This window comes from Amblyraja radiata, chromosome 7 (assembly GCF_010909765.2).
Source record: "Amblyraja radiata isolate CabotCenter1 chromosome 7, sAmbRad1.1.pri, whole genome shotgun sequence".
In the NCBI taxonomy this organism is placed as follows: domain Eukaryota; kingdom Metazoa; phylum Chordata; class Chondrichthyes; order Rajiformes; family Rajidae; genus Amblyraja; species Amblyraja radiata.
In genome coordinates, this window is record NC_045962.1 from 11,965,885 (window position 1) to 11,980,140 (window position 14,256).

The window sequence follows — 14,256 nt, forward strand, 5'->3', positions numbered from 1 at the left end:
GTAGGAACTCCTTGCTCCTATACTCAAATCGTCTCGCTATGAAGACCAACATGCCATTTGCTTTCTTCACTGCCTGCTGTACCTGCATGCTTACTTTCATTGACTGATGAACAAGGACCCCCCAGATTCCGTTGTACTTCCCCTTTTCCCAACTTGACACCATTCAGATAATAATCTGCCGCCTTGTTCTTGCCACCAAAGTGGATAACCTCACATTTATCCACATTATACTGCATCTGTCAAGCATCTGCCTGCTCACCCAACCTATCCAAGTCACCCTGCAACCTCAAAGTATCCTCCTCGCAGTATTGGCAACTTGTTCCATATACACACCACCCACTGTGTGACCAAAGTTGCTTCTCTGGTCCCTTTTAAATCTTTCTCCTTTCACTTTAGACCAATGCCCTCTAGTTTTAGACATCCTTACCCCGGCGAAAAGTGCTTTTCCGTGTCCCGCTTGATTTTATGTATCTCTATAAGGTTATCTCACAGCTCGAAACGCTCCATGGAAAAAAGACCCTTCTAATCCAGCCCCGCTTGATCTCAAACCCTTCAGGCCCGGAACATCCTTGGAGATCTTTCTTGCACTCTTTTCAGTTCAATGACCTTTCCTATAGTAGGATGACCAGAAGTGTACACAGAACTTCAAATGTAGTCTTGCTAACATCTTGTACAGCTATAACATGCTGTCACAAATCCTGTCCTCATTGTAAAATGAAAGCAAGCATGTCAAATTCCTTCTACATTACCTGTCCACATATGTCTCCACCTTCATGAAATTATTTCAAGAGTCAAGAGAGTCAAGAGCATTTTATTGTCATATGTCCCAGATAGAACAATGAAATTCTTACTTTCTGCAGCACAACAGAATATGTAAACATAGTACACTGTAAACAATATAATAAAGGAGAAAGAAAAAAAAAGTTTGGTGTGTGTATATATACACATACTCACAAACACACACACACACACACACACACACACACACACACACACACACACACACACACACACACACACACACACACACACACACACACACACACATACATAAATGCAATAATAACAATAATATTCTATTGTAGTTCAGAGCTTATTTGAGATTGTAATAAATAGCCTGATGGCTGTAGGGAAGAAGCTGTTCCTGAACCTGGACATTACGGTTTTCAGGCTCCTGTACCTTCTTCCCGATGGCAGGAGTGAAATGAGTGTATGGCCAGGGTGGTGTGGGTCTCTGATGATGTTGGCTGCCTTTTTGAGGCAGCGACTCCGGTAAATCCCTTCGATGGTGGGGAGGTCAGAGACGGTGATGGACTGGGCAATGTTCACAACTTTTTGCAGTCTTTTTTGCTCCCGGGCGTTCAAGTTGCCGAACCAGGCTGTGATGCAACCAGTCACTGTGCTCTCTACTGTACACCTGTAGAAGTTCAAGAGAATCCTCTCTGACATACCAAACCTTTGTAATCTTCTCAGGAAGTAGGGGCATTGATGTGCTTTCTTTATGATTGCATCAGTGTGCTGGGTCCAGGAAAGATCTTCGGGAATATGCATGCCCAGGAAATTGAAGTTTTTGACTCTCTCCACCATCTAAACAGGATTGTGGGTCCTCATCCTTCCTCTTCCAAACTCCACAATCAGTTCCTTGATTTTACTGATATTGACAGCCAGGTTGTTATGCTGGTACCATTTGGTCAATCGGTCGATCTCACTTCTATACTCTGACTCATCACCATCTGTAATTCGTCCAACAATGGTGGTCAAATTGAAATGGTTCGGGATTGTGGTAGTTGATATGCGCCATAACCAACCTCTCAAAGCACTTCATCACCACGGACATCATTGAGGCACGTCACCTTACTGTTCTTGGGCACCAGTATTATTGATGCCCTCTTAAGGTAGGTGGGAACCTCAGACCTCAGTAATTAGAGGTTGAAAATGTCCTCAAAAACTCCCGCCAGTAGGTCCTCACAGGTTTTGAGAACTCGACCGGGTATACCATCTGGTCCAGATGCTTTCCGAGGGTTCACCCCCCTGAAGGATCTTCTGACGTCGGCCTCTGTGACTGTGACTGTAATACCGTCAGGGCGTATTGGGGCTCGGGAAGACACATCAGTGTTCTCCCAATCAAAGCGTGCGTAGAATGCATTGAGCTCGTCAGGGAGTGATGCTCCGCTGTTGCTTGAGCTGCCTCCTGATTTCGCTTTGTAGGAGGTAATGGTATTCAAGCCATGCCACAGTTGCCGAACATCCGCTTCATCCCTTAGCTTGGAGTGAAAGTCCCTTTTGGCCTTTTTGATGGCCTTGTCGAGGTCGTATCTGGACTTCTTATAAACCTCTGCGTCACCAGACCTGATTGCCTGGGATCTGGTCCTCAGAAGAATGCGGATCTCCTGGTTTATCCAAGGTTTCCGGTTAGGAAACACTCGGAAGGTTTTTGTAGGAACACAGTCCTCCACACATTTCCTTTGGAAGTCTGTAACAACTGTGAGGTATTCATTCAGATCTGTTGCCAAGTCTTTGAACATTGCTCATTCCACTGACTCCAAGCAGTCCCGGTGTCGCTCCTCTGCCTCCCCAGACCAGCTCTGTGCAGTCCTCACCTCTGGGAGTGCGCTCTTCAGTTGCTGCCTGTATGCAGGAAGAAGCAGCACCGCTGAATGGTCGGATTTCCCGAAGTGAGGGCAAGGGATGGAGTGATAGTCATCTCTGATGGTCATATGGCAGTGGTCAAGGGTGTTTAATCCTCTGGTGCTGCAGGAGACATGTTGCTGGTAGTTGGGGAGTGATTTCTTCAGGTTGGCTTTGTTGAAGTCCCTGGATATGATGGTAAAGCCCTCGGGGTACGCCGACGGGTGCTTGTTGACCACGGCGTGCAGCTCCTCCAGTGCTAGACGGACGTCTGCCTGGGATGGGATATAGACCGCGGTCAGGATGATGGAGGTGAATCCCCTTGGGAGGTAGCAGGAGCGGCACTTCACTTCAAGATATTCCAGGTGCGGAGAGCAGGAGTTAGACAGAACTGCCTCGTTTGAGCATCACGAAGAGTTGACCACGAGGCAGATGCCCACGCTTCTCCCTTTCCCAGATGCCTGTGTTCAGTCCATACAATGGATGGAGAAACGTTCAGGCTGGATGTCTGAGTCTGGGGAGCTGAGGGTGAGCCTCAGAGCATTCCATCAGCTCCCTTTGATTAAGCAGCCTTGCCCTTACATTGGATGGTAGGGAGAGGGGGTTGTGGTCCCCTGTGCTTCAGTCTGACTTGTAGTCCGGCACGCTGGCCACGGTTCCGGGCAATGGAGGCCTGTCCGGTGTTTCCAGGACCAGTACTTGCTGTTCCTGCGACCCTCCACCAGGTCGGGGATTCCCCTGCGATCGGGAATTCCCTTACAGTCGGCTGCTCCGTTGCTGCCAGTAGATTGCAATAGCGCTAATGCGTTTAAATGCATTAGCAGCTTGTCAGTTACAGCGCTGGTTTCTGCTGTTTCTTTTATACAGGAAAGCTGAAAACGACTATATTTGATGATATTCTGCTGTGCTGCTGACAAGATGTCGCCACAGACAGGCGCTATTTTCCTTATCGAGGGCTCTCGGTTTCACAGTACTCCCCAGAGCCCCTAGCATTCACCGTAGAAGCCTTGCCCTGGGTTCTCCTATCAACATGCAACTGAATTAAACTCTATGTGCCATTCATCAGCCACTTGCTTGGTTTGTCAAGATCCCATTGTAATCAAAGATAACATTCTTCATCAGACCACCATAGAATATGGAACAGTAAAGCACAGGAATAGATCCTTTGACCCATAACGCCTACACGAATCTCTTCTGTATGCATGTGTTCCATATCTCTCCATACCCTGTGTTTATCATGTGTTTATCTCAAAGCCTCTTAAACACCACTATCTTATCTGCCTCCAACACCACCCCTGGCAGGGCATTCCAGGCACATACCACTCTCTGTGTTAAAAAATAATTCACTCCGCACGTCTCCTTTAAATATCTGACATAGCTATGTCTTCTACTATTTGACGTTTCTGCCCTAGTAGAAATGTTCGGACTGTCTACCTTTTATAAATTCTTCTCTGGTCCCTTAACTTCTAGTGCTCCAGGGAAAATAATCCAAGTTTGTTCAACCTCTCTTTATAGCTAGTGCTCTCTATCAGTATTCTGATAAACTTCTTCTGCACCCTCTCCAAAGCTTACGCATCTTTTCTGTAATGGGGCATACAGAACTACACAAAATACTCCAATTGTGGCCTAACCAAATTCCTTTTCTAGTTGCAAGATAGTTAACTTTGTGACTCTTATGACCAATGAAGACAAACATGCCATATGCCTTCTTTACCAGTCTATCTACTTATGTTGCCACTTTCAGAGAACTTTGGATTTATTTGATCCTTCTGTACATTAGTGCTGTTAAGGGCTCTTTACTTTCCCTTTACATTTGACCTCCCAAAGTGCAACACCACACACTTACCCACATTAAACTCCACCTGCCATTTCTCCGCCCATATCTGCAGTTCTGGTGTATCAGCAAACATGCTAATCATACCACCCATATCTTTAATATAAATAACGGACAACAGTGGACTCAGCTCCAATTCTTGTGGTAAACCACTTGCTAGAGTCCTCGAGTGTGAAAAACAAACCTTTACCACCATCCTCCATTTCCTCTCTTCATGCCAATTTTGTATCCCTTTGACTAGCTTTCCCTGGATATCATGTGATCTAACCTTCCAGACCAGCCTACCATGAGGTACCTTGTCAAATACCTTGTTAAGGTCCATGTAAACATCATCTAGGCACAACAGAGGATGTACTTCCTGCGGCAGCTGAGGAAGCACAATCTGCCACAGGCAATGATGGTCCAATTCTATATGGCCATCACAGAGTCTGTCCTCACCTTCTCTATCATGGTCTGGTTTGGCTCAGCCACCAAGCACGACATCTGGAGGCTGCAGCAAATCGTCTGATCAGCTGAGAACCTTGGCTGCAACCTTCCCTCCATTGACGAACTGGGCCAGGAAGCGAGTGGGTAAGATCATCTCTTACCCCTCTCATCCTGGCCACAAACTCTTTGGATCACTTCCCTCTGGAAGGCGATTCCGGACTGTCAAAGCTGCCACAGCCTGACATAAATACAGCTTTTTTCCACGAGTAGTAGCTCTACTCAATAAACAAAAATCTGTAGCCTCCTTTTGCTCTGGTATTTTATTTAATTCACGTTTAATCAATAATGTTTTATTATTAATGTTTAATATTTTATGTATCATTCTTAACTGTTACTATATGTCATGTTGTCACTTGTGGGCGGAGCACCAAGGCAAATTCCTTGTATGTGAATACTTGGTCAATAAACCTATTCATTCATTCATCTACTGTACTGGCCTCATCATTCTTCATGGTCACCTCTTCAGAAATTTCAATTAAATCTGTGAGACGCAATTTTCCACACAAAGCTATGATTGGAGTGCAACTGGGAAATGATTAGTGAAACTTGGCCAACAAGATCCGATATATACTCGTTTCCCTTATCCCTAACCTGTCTGAAGAAGGGTCTCGACCCGAAACATTGCCCATTCCTTCTCTCCAGAGATACTGCCTGCCCGCTGAGTTACTCCAGCATTTTGTGTCTACGATTTAAAGCAGCATCTGCAGTTCGTTCCTACACAAGATCAGATATATACTTGTGTGGCATGCTGAACATTATGACTTATAGCAAGAATTGTCCTGCAAGTTCCAATATTTCAAATGATGTGATTAACTGTTTCATAAATGAGAATAGTGTCTAATGTGACAAAACACTTATAAACTGTTCTTTAAACTTGACCAAATATGGTATCTTATTTCATATTGTTTTAAAAGCTCGCACCAGTGTTATCTGTTCATGTCAGTTTTCCATAACAAGGAAAAATAAAAGACTCTTTTAATTTCAGTGTTCCATCTTCCACTGTGATCTATGCCAAACTGCACAGAGCGAGGCCTGAGAATGATAGCTCTGTACCAGAGTTACAGCTTCACACAACCAGAAATTGTCAATATGAGGTAGGTTGCTGATTTCTTTTTCTCTCCTGCATTTACTTTTCCACTAACATTTGCTCTTGAAAGACTTGCTCTTGGATAATACATTACATTATAATAATTTTAACATTACAAATCAACAGCACTGTCAGGACGTACAGTGTGCTGCTTACCTTTGCATGAAAGGAGGCATTCCAGAGGAGTATGATTTTAAGTGTAAATTTGTTTCCGTGCATTACTCGTAGAGTGATGCATGCTCTTAAATCTGCTTTTGCACTTTTATGTACATAAGCTGTGGACTTCATTCTGTTTCACGGGAAACTTGAATCACTGTGTGCATGATAATCACATGAACATTTTGCCCCCGAATGATCACGTTGAATGGCAGTGCTGGCTTGAAGGGCCGAATGGCCTACTCCTGCACCTATTGTCTAATGTCTATTGCATCTTGCCATCTGTAGTTACTGGTGCAAATCCTGTTGACTAACAGCTGACCAGCCTGGTAGCCTGGGGTGTGTGGGAGCTCGCATACCAACACATCTGCCCTCCCGCACTGCCACTGAATTCTTCATTCAGCTTGGGTTTATACCAGGGATAGCTGTGGTACAAACAGTGACCCCATTTATTTTAATGCTCAAATTATTTGTTGGTGTTTCCAAGGTGCTGTCATTTAAAATAAAAAATCATCTAATTCAAATGAACTATTTGAATAGCTGTTCTCAACATTAAGCCATCCAAGAGAATTCAAGAGCCGTCCAAGTTTGAAGAAGGGTCTTGACCCGAAACGTCACCCATTCCTTCTCTCCAGAGATGCTATCTGTCCCGCTGAGTTACTCCAACATTTTGTGTCTTTCTTCAGTGTGAACAGGCATCTGCAGTTCCTTCCCACACAAGAGAATTAGTTGTCCCGCAGACACTGCGCTGGGTCATAGGGACATCTTGGGTGCAGAGGATCAGTTTGTCTGGATCTCCATGCATGGATTTGTACCTCTAGGCTGGTTGGCACCATGGGAGCCAAGTCCAGAAAACGCTCTGTGTCTCGCACAATTTGGCGAAAGGGTCTGAATGTCTAATCACACTGCAAGAAAGCACTATGATAATTGCAAATTCCTTCCTTCCATGATCGTACTTAACCGTGTAAAGTAATCGATATTACAACCATTTGGATTAAAGAAGACCTGATTCTCTGCGAGTGATCTGGAAGCACATTCTCCACTGCAACCATGGACCACTTTGGCAAAAATATGTGTGTACTTTCGCAGAAAATTAATGAGGATCTCAAGAGGTTTAGTGGAATATTTTATAAAAGGAGTTGTTCATAAAACACCTAACTTGAGCTTGCCTAATCTGGTGAACATTCTGGACGGGCGGCCCAGTGCGGGGCTGAGACGCTCCCGTATGGGCGGCCCGGAGCGGAGACGGTGCTCCGGTGGCTGAGGCGGCGTTCTGGCGGCGGCGTTTTGGCGGCGGCGACCTGAATCCTGGGCTCAGCCGCGGGCCAGTGGACGACATCGTCGGGAGCTCGCAGGTCACAGGCTGGTGCCTGTTTTCCGGAGCTCCCGTGGCAACAGCTGCGTCCGCTGGACTGGAGGGCGGCAGCTTCGACCACCCCCGGGCCGCAGAGCTTGAACCGCGGGACTGACTTACCGTCGCCCGGTGGGGTATCGCCTCAGCGCAGAGGGAGAAGAGGAGGGAAGAGACAGTAACCCTAAGACTTTTGCCTCCATCACAGTGAGGAGGTGCTTGGTGAACTCACTGTGGTGGATGTTAATTTGTGTTTATTGTGTGTTGTTTATTATTACATGTATGGCTGCAGGCAACGGCATTTCGTTCAGACCGAAAGGTCTGAATGACAAATAAAGGATTCAATTCAATTCAATACACAACTGATTCTTGACGTTTGTAATGCCTGAGAAAGACACGTCTTTTCCCAATGCTTTGCCTGACTCACTGAGTTACCCCAGCGCTTTGTGTTTTGCTCACGATTCCAGCATCTGCAGTTCTTTGTGTCTTCACATTCATTTATCTCTCTAGTTCCTCTTGGAATCAGGCAGGATTGTGGAGAAAAATAGGTCACGGCCTATGAATATGGCCGACCTTTGAGTTCTTGCATGGACTCAGTTAATGTCACTATTTCCACTGAGAAGGATGCGTGGTGTCCCTTACCCATTGCAGTAATAGAGAAACCTCAGGGAATGGTGGCAAGAGTACAAAGTCAGTGAATTTTGGGAAAAGGCTAAAATTAGAAACAGTAAACCAGTCCAAATAGAGTTGGTTGTTTACTCTCAACTTCATTCTTATACTTAGGTTTACAGATAAGGTGAATATTTGCAAACGATGAGCCCATAACTTTTAGTCTCAATTCTCCACTGAAACGAAATGGGCTGTAGTTCTTGAAGTTAACTTGGAAGGGAATAGGTATACCAAATTATTTTCATATTCTAATTTGAGATGAACCATTAATTGAGAAGTACATTTTCTTCCAATATAGTACCCACTTTTACAGTGATATTTGCAGATCAGCCTTGCAGACGCAACTTAAGAGTTATCGACTCCATGCGTTGTTCAGCACAAAAATGAGTGTGTCACATTGACCTTTTGCCAAACTACATAATCCAACATGTTCACATTAACACTATCCTTCTGTGCTCAGGTACCTATGTCAAGATTGCACCTGATTCCACCACCATCTCTGGCAACACATTCTTTACATCAACCACTGAAAAACTTTCCCCTTAAAACTCCTTGATACCCTTTAAAATTCCCTTCATACCCCTAAATCTATGCCCTCGTTTTTTTTAATAAACCCACCATGGGGGGGGGGGAAGGTTCTGACTACCCTGTTTATTTGTTTGTGTACTTAATCAGGTCTCTTTCGCTCCATGGAAAACAAGCCCAGCATAACCAGTCTCTCCCCATGCATAAAGCCCTTCAATCCAGGTAACATCTTAAATAAATATCCTCTGCACTCTCCCCAGCATGACCACATCCTTGCTGCAATGTGGCAACCAGAACTGTACACATTACTCCAACTGCAGTCTAACCAGTACTTTATAAAATTGCAACATAACTTCCCAGTGTTTTTATTCTAAGCCCAAACTGTGGAGCAAGCATGTCTTCAGCCGTCTTCATCACCTGTGCTGCGACTTTCAGAGAAACATGGATTTGAACCACAAGGTTCCTTTGGTCATCAACATTCCCTGGCACCCTATATATTGTATATGACCTACCCTTATTTGACTTCCAAAAATGTATCTTCTCACACTTGCCAAGTTTAAATTTCATCGACCAATACTCTGCCAAACCTTCCATCTGATCTACATCCTTAGGCAATCTTCCTTGTAACCAACTTTCATATCATCTGCAACTTTACTAATCATACCTCCTACTTTCATATCCGAGTTTAGTTTCGAGATACACTGCAGAAACAGGCCCTTTGGCCCACCGAGTCTGCGCCGACCAGCGATCCTCGCACATTAACACTATCCTACGCACACTACGGACAATTTACAATTTTACCAAGCCAATTAACCTACAAACCTGTATGTCTTTGGAATGTGGGAGGAAACCGGAGCGCCCTGAAAAAACACACGCAGGTCACGGGGAGAACGTACAAATTCCATACAGAGAGCACCTGTGGTCAGGATCGAACCCGGACCTCTGGCGCTGTAAGTCAGCAACTCTATCACTGCGCCACCGTGCCGTTGATTTGTTAATAAATATCACATTCGACAAGGATCCCACCACAATTCCTGAGGTCACAACCAGAAAATCATCCTTCCATCACTATCATCTGCCTCCCATCACCAAGCCAATTTGGAATCCAATTTGGAATCCAATTATGTAAGAAGAAACTGCAGATGCTGGTTTAAACCAAAGATATACACAAAAAGCTGGAGTAACTCAGCGGGACAGGCAGCATCTCTGGAGAGAAGGAATGGATTCCTTCTTTCCAAAGATGCTACCTGTCCCGCTGAGTTATTCCAGCTTTTTGTGCCCATTTTTTGGGATCCAATTAACTTGCTTGCCTTGATTTAATTATACCTTAACCTTCAATATCAGCATACCATACACCATCTGTTCAAATGCCTTATCAAGTCCATCTGGACAACTTTCACTGCCCTTCCTTCATCAACTAACTTCTTCACCTCTTCAAAACTTCAATTAAATTAGTGAGACAGGAGATCTCTATGGAGACGTGGCAATTATCCCTGATCAGCCTGTTTTTCCAAATGGATATATATCCTATTCAAATTTTCTTAAATAATTTCTCTGCCATTTGCATAATATCCATCGGTCTGCAGTTTCCTGCTTTATTCCTTCTGCATTTTTTAAATAAAGTATCAGCATGGTGGCACAGCGATAGAGTTGCTGCCTTACAGTAAATGCAGCGGCATGGATCCGGGTTTGATCCGGACTATGGGAGCTGTCTGTACAGAGTTTGTACTTTCTCCCTGTGACCACGTGCGTTTTATCCGAGATCTTCGGTTTCCTCCCACACTCCAAAGACGTACAGGTTTGTATGTTAATTAGCTTGGTAAATGTAAAAATTGTCCCTGGTAGGTGTAGGATAGTGTTAATATGTGGGGTTCGCTGGTCGGCACGGACATGATGGGCCGAAGGGTCTATCTCCACGCTGTATCTCTAAAACTAAAACTAAAAACTAATTAGCTATCCGCACAGAGGGATCTTGGTGTTCAAGTCCATAGTTCCCTAATTATGGCATTCATGCAGATAATGTGGTGAAAAAGGCATTTGGCCCACCTGCTTGCAGAATTGTTTTCATCCATTAAATTCATTTTGCAGAAAGATGCTAATGATTGTACTGCATTTAGTTATTAAATAAATTACCGAAGATTGTGTTTTTCAGTAAACACTGCATCTATCTATTAATATAAAGCAAACATGAATTGGAAGAGAGAGTTTACTTCAGTTCATTTAATTTTCCTACAATTAGCTGATGCCTTAATGAGTGCTGTAAACACTAACTTATAATAGACGATCTTGGATTTTTACAGATGGTAAAATCTTCAGTGTACAAAATCGTTCACTCTTTGGCTGAATTTTAGTGTTGAAGTAAGCAGTGCTTCTATTCATCAGCAATATTATTATGCAAAGTTGTTCACATTTTCTTAATTATAACCTTTTGAACAGCAAAAATCGTTAATGTTGTTTGTAATGAACTAATGCATTGTACAGAGAACCACAGCATAATTGGTGTTAATGCAATGCAACACTACAGGCTAAATGTAAAGAAGGATTGAATGACCAAAGAAACATTGAAATAGAAGATAGACACAAAAAGCTGGAGTAACTCAGCGGGACAGGTAGCATCTCTGGAGAGAAGGGATGGGTGAAGTTTTGGGCTATTCTACTGTGCTACTACTAATAAAAGAAACATAAAACATTAATAGGTTCTAATCTGCAGTAATTTTCTTTAAATATAATAACAAATTTATAGATTTTCTATTGATGGGACAAATCATTTGTTGAGATCCAATGACTATGCTCATGAACTGGTCCTTAGTGGAGGTTGTACCTCAGCCTTCCACTCAGCAGAGCACAGGCCCTGGGGCCTTTTGTGCTGCCTGCCGGACACCTCATAGAGCTCAGTGAGATAGGTCCTGAGGTCATGTGATAGGTAGAATTAGGCCATTCGGCCCATCAAGTCTACCCCGCCATTCAATCATGGCTGATCTATTTCTCCCTCCTAACCCCATTCTCCTGCCTTCTCCCCTTAACCCCTGACACTTGTACTAATCAAGAATCTATCTGTCTCTGCCTTAAAAATATCCACTGACTTGGCCTCCACAGCCTTCTGTGGCAAAGAATTCCACAGATTCACCACCCTCTGACTAAAGAAATTTCTCCACATCTCCTTCCTCAAAGAACATCTTTTAATTCTGAGGCTCTGACCTCTAGTCCTCGACTCTCCCACAAGTTTGAACTTCAACACTATTCTCAATTTCCAAGCTAGGATATCCACTTGCTGCACCCATGTTAAGTTAACCTGGCCAAAGTACATTAATCCCATTGAAATCAAGGAAGAAATCTGCTGTCTTGTTAAAGATAAAAAATGGTGGGTTTAATTTGCAAAGATATGTAAAGTTAGTTTGAATGTTTTAGTTGTTTTGTTAAAATATATGTTTTACTCATATGTTCATGTTATAGAAGCAGAATTAGCCTATTCGGCCCATTAAGTCTACTCCACCATTCAATCATGGCTGATCTATCTTTCCCTCTCAACCCAATTCTCCTGCCTTCTCCCCATAACCCCTGACACCCTTACTAATCAAGAATTTGTCAATCTCCGCCTTGAAAATATCCACTGACTTGACCTCCACAGCCATCTGTAGCAATGAATTCCACAGATTCACCACCCTGTGATTAAATCAATTCCTCTTTGTCTCCTTTTTGAAGGTACATCCTTTTATTCTGAAGCTCTGGCCTCTGGTCCAAGATTGTCCCATTAGTGGAAACATCCAACTCGAAGGTTTTAGCGAAAAATATTAACTTTTTTAAACATGTATATGCTGGAGCAGGGGCAGGCCACTTGAACCTGTTCTAGCAGGTCTGTAATCTCTGATTACCATTCCTGACCACCCCTGATGACGTTCCCCCTGTTATCAAGAATTTTTCTAACATTGCATTACAAATATTCTGCTACCATCAGGCTCTGAACTAGAGAGCTCCAATGATTCATAACCCATGGCGAGAGATAATTTCTCTTTTTTAAATAGGTAGCCCATTATTTTAAAGATGGACTTCTCTTCTGGATTTTCATGTATCTTGTAAAGACCCTTCAAATTTTATGTTTTAATCAAATCTCCTATTCATCTAAACTCCAGCAGATATAAGCTTCATCTGTCCCATATTTTCTCAGTCATTCTCGTAATCAGTCCAGTAAGCCTTCACTGAATTGCATTTACTTCATTTATATCTTTCCGTAAATAAGGAGAGCAGTATTGTAGACAGTAGTCCAAATGTGGTCTCATCAATCCCCTATATAACTGATGCATAAACCTCTCTTAATTCTGTATCCCTATCCTGGCAATACATGATAACATTCCAATAGTTTACTAACTGTACTTGATCATCATCCTTTTACAAATCACGATCCCCCGGTATCACAGAGGTCTGTAATCTCTTCACATACACATTAAATGCATTTATTGTGTCCCTTTACACTTGACTTGTGTCCCTTTGCACTTGACTTGTGTCCTTTTGCACTTGACCTTTGTCCTTTTGCACTTGACCTTTGTCCTTTTGCACTTGACCTTTGTCCTTTTGCACTTGACCTTTGTCCTTTTGCACTTGACCTTTGTCCTTTTGCACTTGACCTTTGTCCTTTTGCATTTGACCTTTGTCCTTTTGCATTTGACCTTTGTCCTTTTGCACTTGACCTTTGTCCTTTTGCACTTGACCTTGGTCCTTTGAGAGACTCTGCCCTCTTTAGTTCAGGCTCCTTGCCTCTGGACACCCTTGGAGGTTTTGGCGAGAAATGAGCCATTAAAGCCTCCTTACACTCCTCATACATTTTATCCGTGGGCGCTGCTGGCAGCAGTAACATACGTAAGGTTTGATAACCCTCTCTTCCTAAGCCTAATATGAACCATGCTCTCTTCTTCTCCTCTGCAGCAATATCATTGGAAATGAAACAAGCCTCCAAGACTTTGGTCCATTTCTCAAAATTACACCCATAATCTAACTGGGGCACGTTTCCTACAATTTGAAAAGTCATGCTACCTGTTGCTATTCAGGTGCACTATCTTCTTTTCTCTCACTGTGTATTCTGCACTAGACTTAATCCTTCTACACACTAAGAAGTGATCCAGCCCACTGACTATTACTAATTCTTATAATAATAGATTTATACTATTAACCAACATTTCATGTTAATAGACATTTAGAACATTGTAACCATATTCCTGCTATGCACACAGATTTACTATTAATAACAGTGACCAATGCATTACATCCAAACAGTCCCGTTTTTACTGTGAAGGAATAGTGAACAACGCATTACATTCAACAGTCCTGCTTTTACTTTGATGGATTTCACTTGTCCAGCTTGTCGGCCTATGGACTCCAGTGCCTTCTCGACCTCTCGAGCTGTCCCAACCGGTACTTTTGCTGCTGGCCTCGCCAGACCTCCACTTTTGCTGCTTTTGCTGGCTCCTCCGGGCTTCACCGTTACTTTTGCTGCCGCTGGCTCGCTGCCAAGTCGACTACTGCTGC

At 43.4% G+C, this 14,256-nt stretch overlaps 1 protein-coding gene across 4 annotated transcripts in view; it reads left to right on the forward strand.

Annotated features, from left to right (window-relative positions):
• The window catches only part of pgap1 (post-GPI attachment to proteins inositol deacylase 1), a 122,125-nt gene that overhangs the window by 51,221 nt on the left and 56,648 nt on the right, over positions 1-14,256 (forward strand). For all 4 annotated transcript variants that reach the window (XM_033023727.1, XM_033023725.1, XM_033023724.1 and 1 more), the window contains one exon: positions 5,934-6,042. In XM_033023727.1, coding sequence (XP_032879618.1) covers positions 5,934-6,042 — 109 coding nt within the window. The remainder of the gene's footprint in view (positions 1-5,933; positions 6,043-14,256) is intronic.